The sequence below is a fragment of the Chaetodon trifascialis genome, chromosome 16 (assembly GCF_039877785.1).
Source record: "Chaetodon trifascialis isolate fChaTrf1 chromosome 16, fChaTrf1.hap1, whole genome shotgun sequence".
In the NCBI taxonomy this organism is placed as follows: Eukaryota; Metazoa; Chordata; class Actinopteri; order Chaetodontiformes; family Chaetodontidae; genus Chaetodon; species Chaetodon trifascialis.
In genome coordinates, this window is record NC_092071.1 from 21,767,219 (window position 1) to 21,787,459 (window position 20,241).

The 20,241-nt window shown below is 41.4% G+C and overlaps 1 protein-coding gene across 4 annotated transcripts in view; it reads left to right on the forward strand.

The window, feature by feature from the left end:
• dscama (Down syndrome cell adhesion molecule a) overlaps positions 1 to 20,241 on the forward strand; it is a 100,544-nt gene that overhangs the window by 13,527 nt on the left and 66,776 nt on the right. For all 4 annotated transcript variants that reach the window (XM_070982956.1, XM_070982958.1, XM_070982957.1 and 1 more), the window contains exons 2-3: positions 12,124 to 12,441; positions 12,595 to 12,744. In XM_070982956.1, coding sequence (XP_070839057.1) covers positions 12,124 to 12,441; positions 12,595 to 12,744 — 468 coding nt within the window. The remainder of the gene's footprint in view (positions 1 to 12,123; positions 12,442 to 12,594; positions 12,745 to 20,241) is intronic.

Consider the following 20,241-nt stretch of genomic DNA (forward strand, 5'->3'; position numbering starts at 1 on the left):
AGATGATCTTCAGGCTGTCAGCCTTACTCCTTAAGATAATCTCCTCGTTCATCCCTCCCTGCTGGGTTTAATGTCCTCCCTCTCAGCTCACCTGAGATCTACCTCGCCTCTCCCCCTCTCTATCTATCAGCACAGCCAGAGTTGCATTTGACAGTATAGCAAGCAGAGGTGGGAGGAATTTTACTGAAATAGAAATAATGCCGCTCTTCCACTCTCTAAAAGCATGCACAGTGTATATTGTGCATTCAAGCACTGTTCAGACGTCAATAACGTCAGAAGTCAATAACAGCTTTAACTAAAAAAACCTCTTACTAAAAAAATACTCAAGTACTTTGTTGAATGAGGAGGCAGGAACTAAAACATTAGATCACCAATTTCACCACCTCCTGAAAAGTCTACATTTTGCTCATGTTAACATTATTGCCATGTCCAAGACAGTTAATCAATCAATGACTTTGAGTGATTGATGCCATTATGCTTTCATAAGTATAATTTTTTGTTATGTAAAACCAGAGGGTAAATGTCTCAAACTAAAGGAATAGTTCAGCATTTTTATAGAAATACACTCAATGGATTTTTTTGCAGAGGTTCTGTAGATAACAGAATTGATACTTCATAGTATCTGTATGGTAAATATTTAGCTGCTGCTAGCAGCTGGTTAGCATAAACACTGGAAATAGGGAAAAACTGCTAGCCTGGTTCTGTCCAAAGGTAAAAGAAAATCCACCTATCTCCACCTCTCATGATCACAAATTAAACATGTTATGTCTCACTTGTTTAAAACCAAAATGTAAAAAGAACATTTTCCAGTTTGCATTGGGTTATGTGTCAAACTATTCCTTGGACAGGTACAGTGACTTCACTGGTTCCCTGGCAACTTTCATGGTGACAGCAGGACTCCAGACTAAGCTAAGCTAACCGGCTGCTGACTGTGTGTAAATTAATGTTTACTGTGCAGACAAGAAACTAGTATCAGTCCTCCAGGGCTACCAACCTTTGACTTCAGCTTAGAGTGAGATATGTTCCAAATTCATAAAACAGATGAGCATAATTGTCAAGTTAATGTGAGCGAAATTTGTGGTCAGTGATTGAAATCCATGAGCCACCCCCACCAGGCACACACACGAAAAAAGCCATTTTCTCAGGTCTGGACATTGTCCAGTGTTGCCCTTTCAACTGTTTACACTTGGCGTTAACATGTGTATTGGGTTATCCAGTCACAAGTAGACAGCCACGTCACATCTCGCGTGTCTATCATGTGTCAGTTGTGCAACTGACCACTGTTCAGATTTCATTACTGCCCATGTTGCTTCCAATAGAAGGCCAAAGTTATTACATCGCCAGATTTGTTTCACACAGGCTAACAGCTATCATAAAAATTGTTTCAAGAACTAATATATATATACAGGCTATTCCACCTGTTCAGATCGGCAGGACAAAGTCAGAACAAGACGAAAAGGAAATCGGATCACCCAGGATGTATCTTAATGTCAGGCATCAGGCACATTTGTGCGTGTCAGGTGGGTTCACACGTTACTGGAAATACTCAGTTTGTTTTGGGTGTGAGGTGGAACCTGGCTAGAGTGTGCAGGAGGAGGAAGACTGTTTTTGCATTGATATCAATCCGACATGTGTTTGGACATATACACAATGTCAACCACAGATTTTGAAGGAACATATATGCTTGCAGAAAAGAGTACATTCCCACTCGCTCACGTGCAGCAGGGTAGCAAATATACACTGTCAACGATAGTGTGTAAATATGGCTTTAGGGATAGTCCTTGTGCTGCAAACTGTATTGCTGTATCTCTCATGCATTAACATGCAAACATTCTGATGTTTAGCAGGTACAATGTTTACCACGTTTACCATCACAGGGTAGTGTCTTAGCAAGCTGCAATTTTATACGGTACAGTTGAGGCTGATGGGCATGCCAACAGTTTTGCAGATACTTAGTAAACCAAGTACTCAACAAATTAACCAACAGACTGACATTGCCATCAATAAAGCCATGCCACTAGCATAGCTTTCACTCCACTTTAGCAGAACTCAGGGATTATTCATTGTTAGTTTATTACTTTGGCCTAGAGTAATTTAAGAAGATTTTAAATCCCATGGACAAGAAAATCATACATGGCTGCTGTAAAGGCTATGGCTTAAAACTGGCACAGTGTATGAGCTAACTTCTGTGGCTCTGGGTCTTTGGGATTTAACCAGCGTCTACATCAAGCTCTGATTCACTTGATATTCATGTGGAATAATATTAGAAGTTGCTAAATCTGATACATCCTGTCATTTCAATGCTGTGTCACTTAGGAAGGGTAATGGAGCATTATGAATGTCTCATATGGTTGTTTTGCCTCCTCCTCTTCTTTATCTTGATGTGCCTTTGTGTATTAGCTTCAGTGGCAGGAGCTAGAGTTTGTTTACATATTCACAGGAGTTTCTCCTCTTCCTCTTCTTAGCCATCCAGCTCTTTTACTTATTTCTCTCCCTCTATCTCAGCTGATTTGCAGTATTTGTCCATTTCCACCACGGTGATGTAACTGATTAAGGTCTTCAAAGTAGCCAATACATGGGAAAGCCCTCCTCCACTGTTGGCGTTCATGTAAATGAGCGTGCATATGCATCAACTAACCCACTCCACAGTGACTCTCGTCTCGCCCTCCAGAGAGTTGACATCAGAGGAGGGTATCATTGTTTTACATAGCAGCTTCATGGCACTGAGCGCACCCCTCAACATTATTCATGAGGGCAAAATGGGAGCCGGTGATTTGGGAGAGTGAGGGGACCCTGTTCTCTGATCTGCATCTCAGATCAGCGCAGCACTTCTCTTTACCGCTTATTGTGTAAACCCCTAGGGCAGGAAAGGAGGGGTTGGAGGTTGTGAGGGTGGAGGGGGATCTGGATGCTTACTCACTGTCATCATGAAGCCGTCCTGTCCTCCACCCCATCTCCACCCCTCCCTCTCCCTCCCCCTTTTGCACCCCCCCACCCCCCAGTCTTTCCCTCCCTAGGCAGTCTCTGCAGAGCTCTGCCTTAATTACCTGCATTGCCTGCCATGAGCTGTCAGTGTGGCTCAGTGCTTGTTTGCCCCAGTGGAGTTGCCCTAATGTCTTGATGCCCGGGTGCCCACTGTAGCACCACAGAGATCCCTGACCTGGTGAGGGCCACACTGTGGCTGAGAGCCAATTGGACTGTAATGTTTAAATACATTAGCGGCCTTGGGCAGGGAAGACATGCTGTGGCTAATAGCTAATTCAATGTGATAAAATCATAGGAGGTAGGGTGAGTATCAGACTGTTGTTGCAAAAAGCCAAAGTGGTCAACCAGGACATTATGAAATAATGTGAAGCATCAATGAGTTTTTAGTCATTTCAATGCAAGAGGCTCATGACCACATTCATCTAAGGTTGATTAATGGTGTTTGGTTGAGGTAAACACAGGCTGAGCAAAAAGCCCTTGACACATCAGTGGGCTAATGCACGGGCTAATGCATAGGCCTATTTATGTTGTGTGTTAGTGGGACCTGTATTGATCAGACATTTACTTAAATAAATTGCCTGGGTGATTTGGAAGCAACCATTGATGGGCATTGTCAGAGTGGAGGTTCATGGGTCCTACTGGACACAGATTACAAGAAAAATAAAAGACTTGTTTGTTTATTCTTTTGGAATTGGAATATGAGTGTGTACCTGTTAAACACAGTTAAGTTAAACACATTCGAAGTATATAGTAGTATATCTACATTTAAAAAATATTCCCTGGAATGATGGCCGGCTAAACCAGCAACAATGCTGGCTGCACTGACTTCTCACTGTCTCTATTTTTGTGGGCTCCTAGACATTAACGCTCATCCCCCCACATCACTCTGACACACCCGCATGCACTCTCCTTGACCGAAGCGTGTCTGGTGCCCTTGAGCTCCAAACACAGTAGCTGAGGGTCTGCTATGGGAGGATTGCATTAGGAGTCACCTGCAATCCATGTTTAGAGGCTTCAGCAGGGCGTGCCACCAATACGCACTGACATCTGGAGCTGTGCCAAGCATTATTTCACACAGCAAAAAGGGACCTACCTCTCTAACCCTACAGGACCCCTCTTCCTGCCCCCCTCTGAGCTTTGCTCAGACAGAAAACATAGAAAAAGAAGAGTCCATCTATTATGCATGTGTGAGATTCATAATTGAACAATATCACTTTTTCCTCTTTGTGGTTTTTGCTTGGGGAAAACTGATGTCGATTAAAACAAGGCTCTGGCACAGGCGGGCATATGGCGACTGTTAGTGAGAGCATATGTGTGTGTGTGTGTGTGGGCATGATAGGCATGGGAGTGCGTTGGTGTTCAGCATAATATTGCAATGGTATGTGTGCGATGCCAATGCCATATCAAGAGGACTGAGATAGGCTGATTTTAAGGATTTGTACAGTTTGTACATTTGTGGAATTAAAGTAAAAACAAGAATGCAACAACTTGTTTTCTCCAAAATCTTTTCAGTGTGGGACAGGACACAGGAATGACCTTTTGCAGACAGCAGAATCAGACTTTTTTGGTCTATTCAATAAATAAATCAACATCTAAAGAAGACAATTCATTTTGAAATAAGATTCAGAAAACCAGCACTATCTACTGAGACAGAAACCCTTTGAGATGTGGACCAAAGCATCACCTTAATCTGCCAACCAGGCTGACGACTGACCGACTATCAATAGGGTCCACATAAATCTTTGATCTCCTGTTTCAAGATTCATTCTGCTCCTGTTCTGAACTTACTCTTGTATTGCCAGTGTTATCAATAGATCCTCGTCTTCCCTCTGTTAAAACAATGCATTACAAAACTGTGAGATGCGCATTTGTATGTGTTACATCTTACTATTTTATGACAGCCGTTAATGAGATTATTATTTAACGGTGCTGTACACAAACACACTTGATGACAGCCAACAGCCTCCCACATACTGTCTCCTTTGCTTACAAGCACGCATTATGATAAATTGGGCTGGTTTGTCTTGGGATATTAATTTACAGCTGAACATTCAAATAATATCCCCAAAAATACAAATTATGTTTATGTAATTTCTGCTTCATTAGATAATTCTCAGTCAAGAGTCAAAGGAAATATACTGCAAGGAGTGTCTACCATTACTCTGATTTAAATGCATTATTGGACAAGTGCTCCAAGTAGGGATTTCTTTTTTTATTATATCCTGTGGTCCTGGAGTCCTCTTTAACCAGGACACAGCAGAGTGTTTGTTGTTTCCTACAGCGTTTGATTTGAGTTGTAGGAACTGTGAAGGTCCAGTGGATGACAGATGCAGATCAGCAGCTTCAGTCAGTAGGTAGCTTAGTGCAGTGTGATACACAAACTTCCTCTCTGGCTCTCTTCCTTCACGTGCATTGTTTTGTGCACGTATATCCTTGTGTAAGACAGAATGTGAGAGACGGGGTCACAGAGCAGCGTGAAGGAGCGATAAAGGTTAGAAAGGGATAACAACAGACAAAGCAGAGCTTGGAAACATAGCTTTGGAGAAAAAGAATGAAGAGAAAGGGAATAAGCAAAAATGAAAGTATTTATTTGAAGGTAGTTGGTGGATACGGCTGAGTTGGATGCCTTTGACCTTCGTCAAGGCACCTCTCCTATCCTTCCCCCTTTTCTTTACATTCTTTTTCAATCTCTCTCTTTTAATGGCAGCCTGCATGTCACTGTTGGAGTGCTTTCCAGCTTTGCCGCCTCCCCACTCAACCCCCACCCTTACTGTTTTCCTTGGTACTGCGCTGAAAAATAAATGCACTCCCACTGTATCTATCTGAACTATTGGGATCTGGCAGGTTTTTACATCCATCAGGCTTTCTCATCTTAAGGAATCAGCCACCCAGAAATGGGTGGTGGTGGTGGAGGTGGTGGGGGTCTCAATTTTTTATGAGTTGGTGCAAAGCGGATTGAGACAAAAGCAGTTATGAGGCAGCCTCTCCTCTTCGCTCAGTCACCTTTCAAACACACTCAGACCAGAGGCTGCATGATGGCTGTTCGTCCTCATTTATAGAGCGTCAGTCACCACAGTACTAGTGCTGTTGCCTAGATAGATGTCCCTGATGGACGATTACAATAAAATGTGGATTTTACTCTTACAAAATACTGCAATAGGGATGTAAACAAACGTGAATATGTGATTCTTATATGAACAGATAATACACAAATGCCAGCAGTGCCCAGCTTTGCCAGTTTTCTTTTTCTCATTGATGTGTCACCAGGTTTCACAATATTTGTTGGTCAGCGCAGGATAAAGCTTGACTGATGGTGCACAGCTGCATTTTTTCCTCATGGTCTAATATTTAAGCTTGCATCCTTGATGACTTGACAGTTGACAAAGAAGTGCATGCAAAATGGTCAAGACAGCCTTTTTGTACATATTTCTTTCCTTGCATGAATAACCTTGTTTTTATATGTAAAAATCCTGCAGTATGACCCGGTGAGCTAGAATGGCCAATTCTCTATCAATAGCTTCTCATGTTTTATCATAGAAACCTCAGATGTCAATCTGGGTTCCTTCCTATCGTGTGTACAACTTGCACGTATTATGGAAAAATCATGCAGCATAACCCAGTACAATTTTGACTGACACTTTCCCAATATTAAGGTCTGCTGTTCTAGTTCCACTATGGGACGAACAGTTATGCAGATTTTTTTTTTATCCTTCAAATACAAATCGTGCTTTATTATCTGTTAATTTACATACAGATGATAGCTTTTCATTTCACTGCTATACTGTTTTTTATTTTATTTATCTTTTATTTATCCAGGTAAAAACTCATTGAGATTTAAAACCTCTTTTACAAGAGTGACCTGGCTACTTTACATTACTGCATTTCACTGTATGTTTTGTTATTTTAAAGTAAAAGACCTGTGTGAGGAACAGAACTGATCATGAAGTTATAAGATGAGCACCACTAAAGGGTTGTCTGATGTTCAGAAATACAATATGACATTACAGTAATATGAAATACCTGGAAACTTTCAGGTACACAGCTGATTAATGCATGTGAACACGTTTTGTACTTCACTAAGAAAAAATCACAGTCTGTGTCAAAAACATGTAAAATGCACAACACACAAACACTCAGTAGCTCTGTTGTTCTTTGGTTGTTTGGTTGTTTGTAGTTTTTGGCACTAAGAATTTCATATAGCTGTGCTGTATTAGGTAAACAGAGAAGAGAAGAGCCTTTAGATTACTCAGTTTGTGGCAGTGGAGCTTTAAATTGTGTCCTGTCTCAAAGAGATAAAGATCAACCGCATTTTACTGTATGGATGAAACTACAAGGAGTCACAATAACAGCCTCTTCTGTTTGTGTGTGTGTGTGTGTGTGTGTGTGTGTGTGTGTGTGTGTGTGTGTGTGTGTGTGTCCGCATGTGTGTGTTTTAAATAAGGACTCTGGTATTTGGGAGATCATCATTATAAATTTATGTAGATGATGAAAAGTCTGTTTTGGGTCCAATTAAGTAAATTGTAGTAAAAAAGTCATCTGCTGATCAGCACCCTGCTATCCATAACAGATGCTGAGATTTTATGATATTCTTGATGGCAAATTTTCATACTTGAGACAACTGCTGACAAGCTGTTACTCTGTGATAACATGGCCATAAATGAATCCTTGATAAGTTCTGCATGTATCATTATGAGTAGTGAGCCAGTTCATTTTTTGCGTGTACCCTGTGATAGTGCAGCTATATTTAAGGCATTTTCTATCATGAACACGTTTGTTTATCAAATATATAATTCTGAAGAAATAAGAAATAGTGATGAAATAATCTGTCTTTATGAAGGTTAATGCAGTTGGTTGTACGGACCCAAGCTTCATATTTGTAAGATATTTTTAATGAACCTTGCAAACGGATGAGTGATTGGTGTAAGAGTAGCCAAGTGAGTCATCATACAGCTGTGGAAGTATTTTTACAAATGCAGAGAAATTTTAGTAGAGTCATGAGCTGAACGTTATTTATCTGTGTCAACTGCAAAACAGGATGGACTGTCACACAGTACACACAAAGCACAACCTCATACATGCACACTTACAGGCAAACACAAGTGTGTGTGTGTGTGTGTGTGTGTGTGTGTGTGTGTGTGTGTGTTGTCACTTGTTTGTGAGGTGTCCACTGTTGTCAGGTTATTCAATTATTGGTAAAATGACACCTCAATGTCTTATTCTCTATCTAAACTCCCAAACGATTGGTGTTTTAGGTCATTGTTGTTCAGGTTTCAGCACGGCCCAACTTGTAGTCAATAAAAAATCTCTCAGATTTGACGTATCATGGGTCCTCTGCCTTTTTTCCATCTCTTGGATAAGAAAATACCCTCTGGTTTCTGTCGACAACTACAGCCCTTCGCCTTTCAACACCTCCAGGCCTGGCCCTCAGAGTACTGCATGTGTGAAGCGAGTGCAGCTCGAAATGTGTGGAAACATGTGTACGCCATGGTGTTTGTTTGTCGTAACAGGTTGAACGACCAGTGGGTGGAAGTGGCCGGTGATTTGAGTGCGCTCATTAGGAATTTATGAAGCGCTAAAATGTTTGGTCTCCGGGGAGGGGGGATTGGCAGCTGTCGCACAGGCAGGCAGGCAGGCAGGCGACAGGAGGGGAGAGCCACGATAGAGAGCAGAGACTGCAGAGATGCAGAAGAGATGTCTTGAATATTTACAGTAGGTTACTGACAGTGGCTGTGAATGTTAGCTTTCATGGTCCACCTGTATCGTCACTGTTCACTGTGGAATTATCGTTTGCAAATCAGCATGTCTTTCTGGTTCTCACATGAAAGCATTTACTCTAGATGTAACTGGCTTCAATGAAACAAACCTTCCATCTACTTAACACTCCTTACTTTGTTTATCTACAGAGACACACTGAGGTAAAGCTGTTCAGCTATAATTTGCAGTATTTCAGCAGGCATTAAACAAAAATCTATTTCTAAAATGGGATTCTTCTTCACATTTGCATGTTAGTACCGATCTGCTGTTAGTCTTGTATGGTCTTGAAAAGACAGAATTCAATCAGATCTGATCTTCTGAAATACAAACTATTACTGGCCAACTTTATAGCTCATACATGTGACCAGTGATGACCCTGTCACTGTCCAAACACATAGAGGAAACACGAGCAAATGAAGAAAACATCTGTAACTAGCAGGTAGAAAAGGAAAACCTACACGAGGCTTACCATGTTCAGTTTTACAGAGTTGTTGATTTATTTGTAGAGAGGTCATTTTGGAAGTTCCACTCTTTATTTTGTAGTCCTGACGTGTTTCTATTACTTCATCCACCCCATTTATGTCAGTTGGGCTAAATCTGACCTGTCAATCCTGCCGTTTTTCACAGGATTCCTCCATATTTTACACTTCTCTGCCACTTTGCTCTTTTTTGAATATTTTGTAAACTGTTTACTGTAAACCTCTCATATTTTTTGCCTCTCTCAACATCACAATTGAAGCATAATGTGTAAGTGATGTGTACATACAGTAGTAAGTCAGTAAATAAAGCAAGTTCTAAATCTGCATGCCCTTATGCTTCTTTTTAACCTGGTATCTGTAGGAACTAGTTAACTCAGTCCTTGTTGCTCTGATGTTTTAAAGCATGTGTTTGTCTAGTGGTGATTTTAGGATTCATTGTGTGTGGATGGTTGGATGGCTCAGGGTGGGGCACTGGAAAATTTCCCTTGTTTTCAAATCCCAGTGTTGAAAGGTGTGTTCTAAATATAGACTGTGATACTTGCATGTTCAAGCATAAGTTCCTTCATTTTTTGACTCAGCTCAGTTTTGTTGGGTACAACTTTCTGCATTACTGGACAGTTTTCTCTATTTACAGCTTGTTTTGTTATGCCTCACTGTCAAATAGGTGAAGATGTTTTCTTCATTGGATTGCATTTTCATCTATTTGCATGAGTTAGTTGCACTAAGCTCTCAAGGCCATCATACATCAGGACAGTGGTCTGTCTGAACTGTGGAAACAAGTGAAAAGGATTCTGCAGAGAAATACCTGCTTTAACTTTTACCCATTGCAGCTAATGGCAGCCCACCATTTTGAGTGTAATTACCACTGGAATGGACATAAAATACATACTGTATTGCATTTACTATGAAAGAATTAGGTTTGAGGGCTAGGTTAAAACACAGGTTGTTTAAAGGTGTTCATGTAGTTTTGCTGTGGAGTTCAAACAGTCAAACAACTTTGGAGTTCTTCCTCGCCTTAAAAAACAATAGACAGAATACTTTTGTTGGATGTACCGGCAACTATTGGCATAATAATTAATCACGCTATTAATGTAGTGATGAATGATTCAGTTAATCAGCTGTCCATCAGAAAATTGGTGACTATGGCGTCACTCCTTTGTACCTGCATGCCGTCTCCTCTCAATATCAATCTATCAGTACTGTGCAGAAGGCAGAGAGAGACAGTAACGGCAAGAAGTGACACTAATGGTCGAGAAAGTGTCCTCGAAACTGCAGATTTATAGAAATTTGATACAATGGGGATTCTGCAGCTATCTCATATTATGCTTATTTATTTCCCCCACAACTCAAATAACAGGGAAAATATCCCAAAACAGTGGATGGATCAAACAAGTCCTTCACCCTTCCTTGGGATCCAGCCAGTGTACATACCCTGGCCTCGGGCCAGCAGTGTGGGTTGTCCATTACAGCAAGGAGTTGCATTGTCAGTTTTTATCCAACACAGTAACTTACTACAGGAGGAGTGCATCACATTACATTGACTTGCTTCATCAGTTAAGATGACTTGGAAACATCCTCTACTGCACACTGTGGAGATGAACATGACAAATTGACTGCATACCAGCTTTTAGGGCTTTTTTTTTCTTTTGCCAATACCCAATTTTTAATTATGGAAACAGATTCTCAGTGAGTGTTTGACACCACAGCAACAATATAATTGTTACAGTGATAGATCACTTATTTAGATCCAAGAGTAAACCTGTTGGAAGCAACGGAAGCTGTGACAGCTTTTAATTTTGATGAAAGCATAGATGCAAATTAGTTTGTCAAGACAGAATGTATGGTGGTTGGGCTGCGTGAGGGTAAACACAACAACACTAAAACAGTAAAAAGAGGACATATAAAACCTTGAAACACAAATATGACCTTATGAACATTTTTGCTCACACAGAATGACATAGTTACTCCTGTTATACATGGACTATTTGTGTTTAAGATGATTATGAAGCTTGAGTAATAATAAGTTTTCCCATCATACGTTTACTCAGAACTGCCTCTATTGGTGGAACATTACCCCTGAACTGGCAACAAGAACTCACTGGATTTCCAACAATTTTGTTGGGTTGTGTTTGTCCTTAAAGCTTTCTGCTTGGTGCAGAAAAGGATTGTGGATTTTTTTTTTCCATTCTGCAGGGCTGATTCATCTGCTGATTATTTAAAGGACTAATTGTTTAGCCTTTGAAGAGTAACAAAAAAATCGGGACCAAAATCCAAAAATACTGAGTTTTCAGTTATATACAGAAAAAAACAGTAAATCGTTTCATGTGGGAAGAACCAGGAACCAGAGATGTTTGTCATTTTTTCACAATTTTTCCTTGAAAAAATCCATTGAAAATTGAATTGATTAAAAATTGACTTTAATCGATTATCAAAAGTTGGCAGATTATTTTTCTCTCAATTGACGAATCAATTAGTTTTGCTGTCGTGTGCACAGATGTGCATGTTTTAGAGGAGGGGTGTGGCTACAGACATGCATGTTGTGCAGGCAGGTCTGGCGCTCTGCTGGCTCTGATATTTCACATCCTCTGCTGCTGTCCCAGAGCTTTGCTGCAATTTCTCTTCGTAGACAACAAGAGACACACTCCTGCAATCTCCCTCCACTGCAGTGAGCACAAACACAATGGTCAACCAGGGAAAAACACACTCGGCCTAAATTCAGAGAAAAGCAGAGCTGCAGGATAGCACAATTTCAAACATAATAGTTATTCTGTTATGTGGTGGGGCTTAACAATGGTGGGTACAGCTTGTCAGTTTGATTATTTAAAGACTTTTGCTGTACAAAGTTTTTATAGGAAGTAAAAAAAAAATCTGATTACTGTCTAACATCTCCTTTCTCTCCCTGCAGTTTTCTGTGAAGATCTACGTTCCAGCTTATATTTTGTCAATGCATCTGTGCAAGAGGTAGTGTTTGCCAGCACCACAGGGACATCGGTGCCCTGTCCCGCCGCAGGCGTGCCCCCTGTCTCACTGCGCTGGTACCTGGCCACCGGCGAGGAGATCTATGATGTGCCAGGGATCCGCCATGTGCACCCCAATGGCACCCTTCAGATCTTCCACATCCCCCCTTCCAGCTTCAGCAAACTCATCCATGACAACACCTACTATTGCACAGCGGAGAACCCCTCAGGGAGAATCAGGAGCCAAGATGTCCACATTAAGGCTGGTCAGTTTCTCTGCTGAATGTCATGAATGTCTACACCTGTGCTTTGTTGCAACCCAAACAATCATGGTCCATAATAAGGAGTAGCTTGTCTTCACTCAATATTGTTAGTTTTCAGTGTCTTTAACAACACGTTTGTGTCTCCCCTCCTCCCAGTCCTACGAGAGCCCTACACTGTCCGTGTGGAGGACCAGAAAGCCATGAGAGGCAATGTGGCGGTCTTCAAGTGCATTATCCCTGCCTCAGTGGAGGCCTACATCACTGTTGTGTCCTGGGAGAAAGACACAATGTCAATCAACGCTGAAAGTAAGTTGTGGCATCTTTCTTTGGTGCAGCAGCTAATGTGTGAAAGTTAAAAATCCAAGTGAACGTATCTGGTACTGTGACATCGGCATCAGTATGTAGTTGCCGATGTGGATCGGTTTGCCTCTTTGCAAAGATATTCTTGTGAGATTATTCATTGATTGTTATGAGAGATTGATTGATTTGATTTAATTATGATGTAGTTTAGAATTTGGACGTTTTACCAGATTAATTTAGATATTGGTATACTAATACAGCACAACAGATGGGGACAAATCATTATGAGCCATCATGTCAGCTCTGGTTGGAAATCTCTTGAATGGTTTTACAGCGCAAAAGGAGATTTCTTTATGCTTTTAAGTGGGCTGCTATAAGCTTTTTTGCCATGTTTACAATGACATGAGTGAGTGGTGTGAAAAAATAGAGATACATCCAGCAGTTGTAGAATGAGGCACAAGCCACAGCTGCATATTCTTCAGTTTATGGGAAACAGGGTCTTTTTTCTTTTTTTTGAGAAATACTGTAACATCAACAGTAACACAGTGTGTGACAGAGGGTCCCAGTTTAGTTTATCAAGATCATACTGTTCCCTAAAACACTGTTAGTAACACCATAAATGAAGTTTATCCTGGCCAAATTACAAGTGGTTTCTGTCATGTGGCGCGCTGTGTGACAGCAGAGGTGTGTCTGGTCTGACTTAACTGTAATGATCTAGCTAGCCAGACCCATTCTGTGTGTGAGTGTGTGTCTGTGTCTGTGTCTGTGTATCCACATCTGTCTGACCCAATGACAGTGAGGTCCCACTCCTCTTCCTCTGCCTGGTCTTCCACAAGAGCGCAGGCTGCCAGCCATGTCACTTAGTCTCAGTGTATTGACCCATTTCTCTGGCTGATAGGAAGCACTGCAGCACTCCGATCATTCAAATCACTTAAATGGAACGCTCGCCTGCGTGATTGTTTCCCAGCCCTGGGGGGCAAATTCACTTTATATGGGGCATTTAGCAAACTCAATAGACAAGAGCTAATGTCATTTTGCTTTTGGATGGAGGGCAAATGCTGGCTAGCGACTGCTTTTTTGTTGACGTTTCACATTTGTCCGCTGAGGCGAAATCAGCCATGTTGAAATCTATAGCAATCTCTTAATTGTCCATAAATGGATTTGCCGCAAGCATGTTTCTCAAATAAGGGTATATCCAAGGGTTATGTTGCTGATAGAATATTTGCTGTGCCGTAGGTTTCCTCATTTTGAATAGATTTTTGGACTTTTTGAACTGAATCACATTGAATTGTTCTATAATATGGCTGCAAGTTTTAACTGAATAGTTTGGATTGCTGGAAAAAAAAAGTTTTAGCACTGTCAAAACAAAGTGTTTATCTCAAGCGGTAAAAATCTTCACATCTGTAGCCATCAGCCATGTAAACGCTGTCAGAAAAATCATCCCACCACCAATCCACTGCTCTTCTCCATGCTAAATAATGGATGACGGAAGCCTATGAATCCACGAGCAAATGGTCTTTATTCATGTCTCAGTGCACGCATTCTACTGACACACCGTCCACTCCCCTCATCCTCTACTACACACATTTTTAGTGCACTTTGTGTGTGTGTATCCATTTCTGTGAGCCTGCATGCGCACTAACTGACATCTCAACACAAGATGGCCTAACTCCTCATCTCGATGACCTAGCTTGGACTTTTTAATTTTTAATGCACAAAAATAATATCAACACTTGGACTTCAAACAAAAAAGTTTGTGAAATGTAGCTTTTCTGTCTCTGCCATGAATAATTAAATTGGCTTTTCAGATTGGAAGGTGTAGCATGATGTGCAGGACGCATCAGACAGGCCCTCTGTAAGTCTCACTGGACGTAGAACCTTTTGAGATGTTGCAGGGTAGACTAACAAAGAACCACTTAAAGAGCCCCAGTGTCCATTAGAAAAGAATGGAAAATTATGATGAAAAATGCATTCAGTCAGGACATCCAATAAAAGTAACAGTGGCGTATAGCTGTCTGATATATTGGTTGTATAGTGGTCAAGGGATTTAATGGAACTGCTGTTGAAAATATACAGTTCACGCTCCAATATTGACTGTAACTTGCTTTACTGGGGAAAACAAGATACCATCTGCTAATGCGGCCAGACATTTCTTCCCGTGCATTTGTATCAACTAACTTTGTGACACATTAATTTCCTTTGGTAACAAGTTTAATTATTTCCACATACAGGACACATTTTTCTCATTTCCATTCTCTTATAAACTACAGTACTACACTAAATCACTTCTTGATAAGGACTGATTTTGTTTTCTGTTGTATTCTGTGCAACAACCAAATGTGTTGAAGCAAGGATAAGGATAAATTGTTGCTAGCCATGACCCTTCAGCTAAACTCATTCATCATTGCTTTGTCCAATGAAATTGCCTTAAGATTGTAATTAATTGTAATTCAATTAAAGGCTCAAAACAGGAAAATATCTGAGTTTGAACGGTGGCCAGTAGTCTCACCTGTGACTCACTATAAAAACAGTTGTGTGTCCTTTGCTACATGTATCTGTGTTCAGCAATATAAAATGCTTATCTATGTGAGTATCAAGGCAAGTTGGGGGAATGCATCAATTCAAGAGCTGCAAATTGTCCTGACTAAGAGGATTTCAGTTATTGTTTAGAGCCAATCGGGACCAAGTCTGATCGTGATGGATTTACTGGTTTTCGGCTCAATAGGATCATTGTATAAAATCTGTCATTGTATGATAAGGCTCTTAAACCAGGCCCTTTGCCAGGAGGGATCCAAATGGCAAGATTGACTCCAACTTGTGATCAATGGTTGGCACCACCTATACATACTGTACACACTTTATTTACCTCAGTGACAGGACAATAAGTATATCTGCATGATATAAATTTGTTGTCTTTATAACACATTTCTCTTCGTAATCTTATTATTTCTACCATTGTTGGTGTAAACACGTTCATTTCATCTGACTGCTGCCTGACCAGCAGAGTTAATCCTTGTCAAGATGCCAAACAGTAATCAGAAGTCAGCGCCCAAAAGAAGAGAATTTAAGAGGTCAGTGAGGGAAATGAAATGAGAGAAGCAGATGGGCTGTTGACAATGTCAGTTTTCACAACAGTATGAAAGTTGAGATGGTGTTTTAAACATGAGAAATATTTATCTTTACTGTACCTCATGTAGGTGGATATCTTGTTTTGGTTTATTTTTGTGTCTTTTCATCGTCTGTGGTAATGCAGTTAGCTTAGATTGATTTATCATCGTGGTGTACTCGTGGTTGTGATAAACTCTGACATCCAAGACTTGACAGCAGGCTGACGAACAGGAAAATCCAATCTGTCAGACAATGAGTAAACATGGAGGTCAGTAAACACATGATGCACTCTGAGAAGCTTCTTTCTGTCAGAACAACTTGTTTTAGGTTTAGAGAAAAACAGAAAATGATTTGAGATCACAGTTGATGTAATTGTATTTTGTGGTAATTTATTGTTACTACATTTTTTTGCATCTTGATCATACATGATGCATAAGAATAGCACAGAATTGTGTTGATTTTTAACACTGGATTTATGTTGAGGTAGTGCTGAGAAGCTGTGTCCTATCCAGCATGTGTGTAGTACAGAGATGTTTCCAAATGGTTGGTGATGGTGGAATGAAGCAGTGTGTGTGTGTGTGTGTGTGTGTGTGTGTGTGTGTGTGTGTGTGTGTGTGTGTGTGTGTGTGTGTGTGTGTGTGAGAGATAGATAGATAGATAGATAGATAGATAGATAGATAGATAGATAGATAGATAGATAGATAGATAGATAGATAGATAGATAGAGAGAGAGAGAGAGAGAGAGAGAGAGAGAGAGAGAGAGAGAGAGAGAGAGACCAGCTATTTATCATGTTGTGGGGACAAAAATCTGTTTATACAGTCTCTTTGACTGACTGATGAAATGAATTGTGGGGACTCACCTCCCTTATGGGGACAAAATGCAGGTCCCCTTAATGTCCATCCATCCATTTTCTATGCCACTTATCCCTTTCGGGGTCGCGGGGGGGCCGGAGCCTATCTCGGCTGTCAACGGGCGAGAGGTGGGGTACACCCTGGACCGGTTGCCAGCCGATCGCAGGGCACATACACACACCATTCACTCTCACACCTAGGGTCAATTTAGAGTCACCAATCAACCTAATGAGCATGTTTTTGGTCTGTGGGAGGAAGCCGGAGTGCCCGGAGAGAACCCACGCATGCACGGGAAGAACATGCAAACTTCACACAGAAAGGCCCGACCCGGGAATCGAACCGGCGACCTTCTTGCTGTGAGGCACGCACACTACCTGCTGCGCCACCGTGCAGCCTCCCCTTAATGTAAAACATTAAATTTTAGGGTGAAGACGGAGGATAGGGTTATGGTTTGGGTAAGTTTAGGTTAGGTATAGGGTTAGGAATAGGCAAATAGTGGTTAGGGTTAGGGTAAGGCTCCAGGAAATGAATGTAATGTAATGTCCCCACAAGTGATAAAAACACAATATGTGTGTGTGTGTGTGTGTGTGTGTGTGTGTGTGTGTGTGTGTGTGTGTGTGTGTGTGTGTGTGAGGGTTAGGGTTAAAGGTCCTGTTGTCTGGTGAATGACCCATGTTCTCAATCAGTAAAGACTGGGTTTCTTTTAATACCAGCTTGAAGCAGTGTCCACTGTTAAAAAAGATGAGAAGGCCCAGATGATGACTGTGATTAGATTTTGAGTGAGACAGATATTAAAAAATCACCCAAAAAACCTTGTACTTTTGTGAGGGACCATGCCTGGTGGAAATGTGTGCACTTCCTGTTGGGTTGCCTTATGAGATGCGCTGTGATGGACTGTAGCTGGCTGCGGCTGTGCTGCTGTGCAGGGCCATTCCCCAGGTGCAGCCTGTGCTGCAGTCACTGAGGAGGCCTTGTAGTCATTTGCCTTTGCCTGATGCTGCCTGTTCTGCATTCAGCACCAGTACGGCCGAGAGGGGGCCGACCCCCCAGCACTACTGCAGAGACTCACACACACATACAAAAACATGCACACCCACACGGGGGCTTCTTTTCATTCAGCACACGAGTTAAGCACAGGGGCCGTCGGCCATCACACAGATTCTCTTTGCTCTGCTCAGCCCTCCCTCATCTCTCCTCCGTTTCAGTCTTTCCTTTTTTTGCTCATGCTCTCCCCTTGCACACATATATGAACTATTACATAGGCAAACATGCCTTCAACATCTACTTATTTCTTCCGCAACAATGCTGAATGAGGACCAGTGATTATAGGTTACCCAGTTAATGCTGCCGGGGTTGGTAGCATGTTGAGACATTTGTTTTATAATATTGCAGATTGCTCTAACACTTTCAGTCTGGCCATTTGCTAAGCCATATTGTGCATTTCACAGTTTCTTTCATGTTTGTTGACATTTGGAATGTGTGTTGGAGTTATTTCTGTAGCTAGTCTCGATCCCCGCAGACACTGCCGAGAGGGAGAAGAGCCAGCCACACTATGTTGGTTTAATTGGCTGTGTATAATGGGCCTTTGAAGTAAATATCAAGAGTTACTATCAAAAGGCTGCTGGACGTTATCATGTGTTTCCACAGTTCCCACTGTTTCTCCTCCATTCCTCCTCCTCCATTTCAAGGCACTACAAAGCCAGGCTGGTGTGGAGCCATGCAAATGTCTGTGGGTTTAGGGTCGGACAGTTGATGGCGGTTGATGTAAGCAAAACTGAAATGACCTGTGTGTTTTCAACTCATCCCTGAAGCTGTTGTGTTTGGCCACACTGTGTTAACAGTTAAAAATGTTATCAGTTTACATAAATATTTCATGAACATGTAATGGTAGCAGAGATGAAAATAAAGGGGAGATTATGTCACTGAATAAATTCAAATGTTTTGCCTCCCTACATCAGAGAATCAGTGTAGTCTTAGAGGATAGTGACTCCTGTATCTGTACTGTACTGTACTCTACTGTTGCTGTACTGTAAACATTTTTCTGGCAGGCAGAATGGGAGGTAATCATTTGCCATATACTGTGTGTTGGAGCCTACAGGTAGTGGGGTGCAATGAATGTCTTTTGTTGGTTGCAGCCATGCAGCTCGCTCACTGTCGGTTTTGCCCTTTTCTTAGAATGCTACGTAGGAAGCGCAGCCATTGGTGCAGCACAACCTTGAGCTGTGGGCTGGGGTGGGTGGTTTTACTGGTCCCTGTGTGGACATGTGAAGGAAGAGGGAGGGGAGTTAAGGAGGGGGAGAGAAGAGAGGGGATAACTCTCTCTCTCGCTCTCTCTCCATCCCTACCTCACTCTGTCGACAGGCAGGCTTGGGACTCTGACATGTGACAGGCTGGATGTAGAGTATTCGCTATTCTGTCTGCCCATGATTGGATGGAGTCTTGTTATTCACTCAGAAAAATGGGTCAGGTGGCCTGTGGAGAATGGAGTGTTTGTATGGACGGATGGACGGACATTACAAACACACATACATACCTACACATGCATCCCACACAGAGCAGGATTATACTCTGCAGCAGAGCAGTGGTGGCAGATAAATAACAGATAAATGAAAATAAGTCCAGGTTATGTGGTCAGCGTCTCTCATGTTGAATTCACTGTGTTCTCTCACAAGCTGCGAGCTGGTTCTCTCCTCACACCCAGTGGCAGGGGCTTAGCGAGATAAATAAAGGGTTGCGCTGAAGGAAAAAAAAAAAACTGGGAAGAAAATCAATACCTGTGTGCATGAATCTGGCTGCAGCTGCCACAAAGCATTATGGGAACATGACGGGTAGATACACTTGGGCTGGGCAGCGTACAGGCAGCATGATAGGCTATAAGTGTAAAAAAACAAACAAACAAACAAACAAACACATACACACCCATAGATAGATAGATAGATAGATAGATAGATAGATAGATAGATAGATAGATAGATAGATAGATAGATAGATAGATAGATAGATAGATAGATAGATTCAAAAATAAGCCACAATACACTTAACAAAAGGACATACAATCAAGAAACTGTTTAGATCAGAGTAAAAAGGATACAGACAATTAGATCACTAATATACAGTATTGTATTACATATTACTGCAACCCCAATTCCAAAAAAGTGGATGCTCTGTAAACCATAAATAAAACAGAATGTGATAACTTGCTAATCCGTTTTGACATACTTAATTAACAAGAGTACAAAGACGATAGGTTTATTATTTAACCTCATTAGTCCCATTGATTTTTGTAAATATCTGCTGACTCTGAATTTGATGCTGCAGCATGTTCCAAACAAGTTGGGACAGGAGCGACTAGAGACTGGGAAAGATGTGGAATGCTCCACAGGTAAACAGGTTGATTGGTAACAGGTGATAGTATCATGATTGGTATGAAAGGGACATCCTGGTAAGGCTCAAGCGAGAATGGAGTGAGGTTCATCACTTTGTGAACACATGATTTTATAAAGGATATTACTGCATGGGCTCTGGAACACTGTGTCAGTGAAC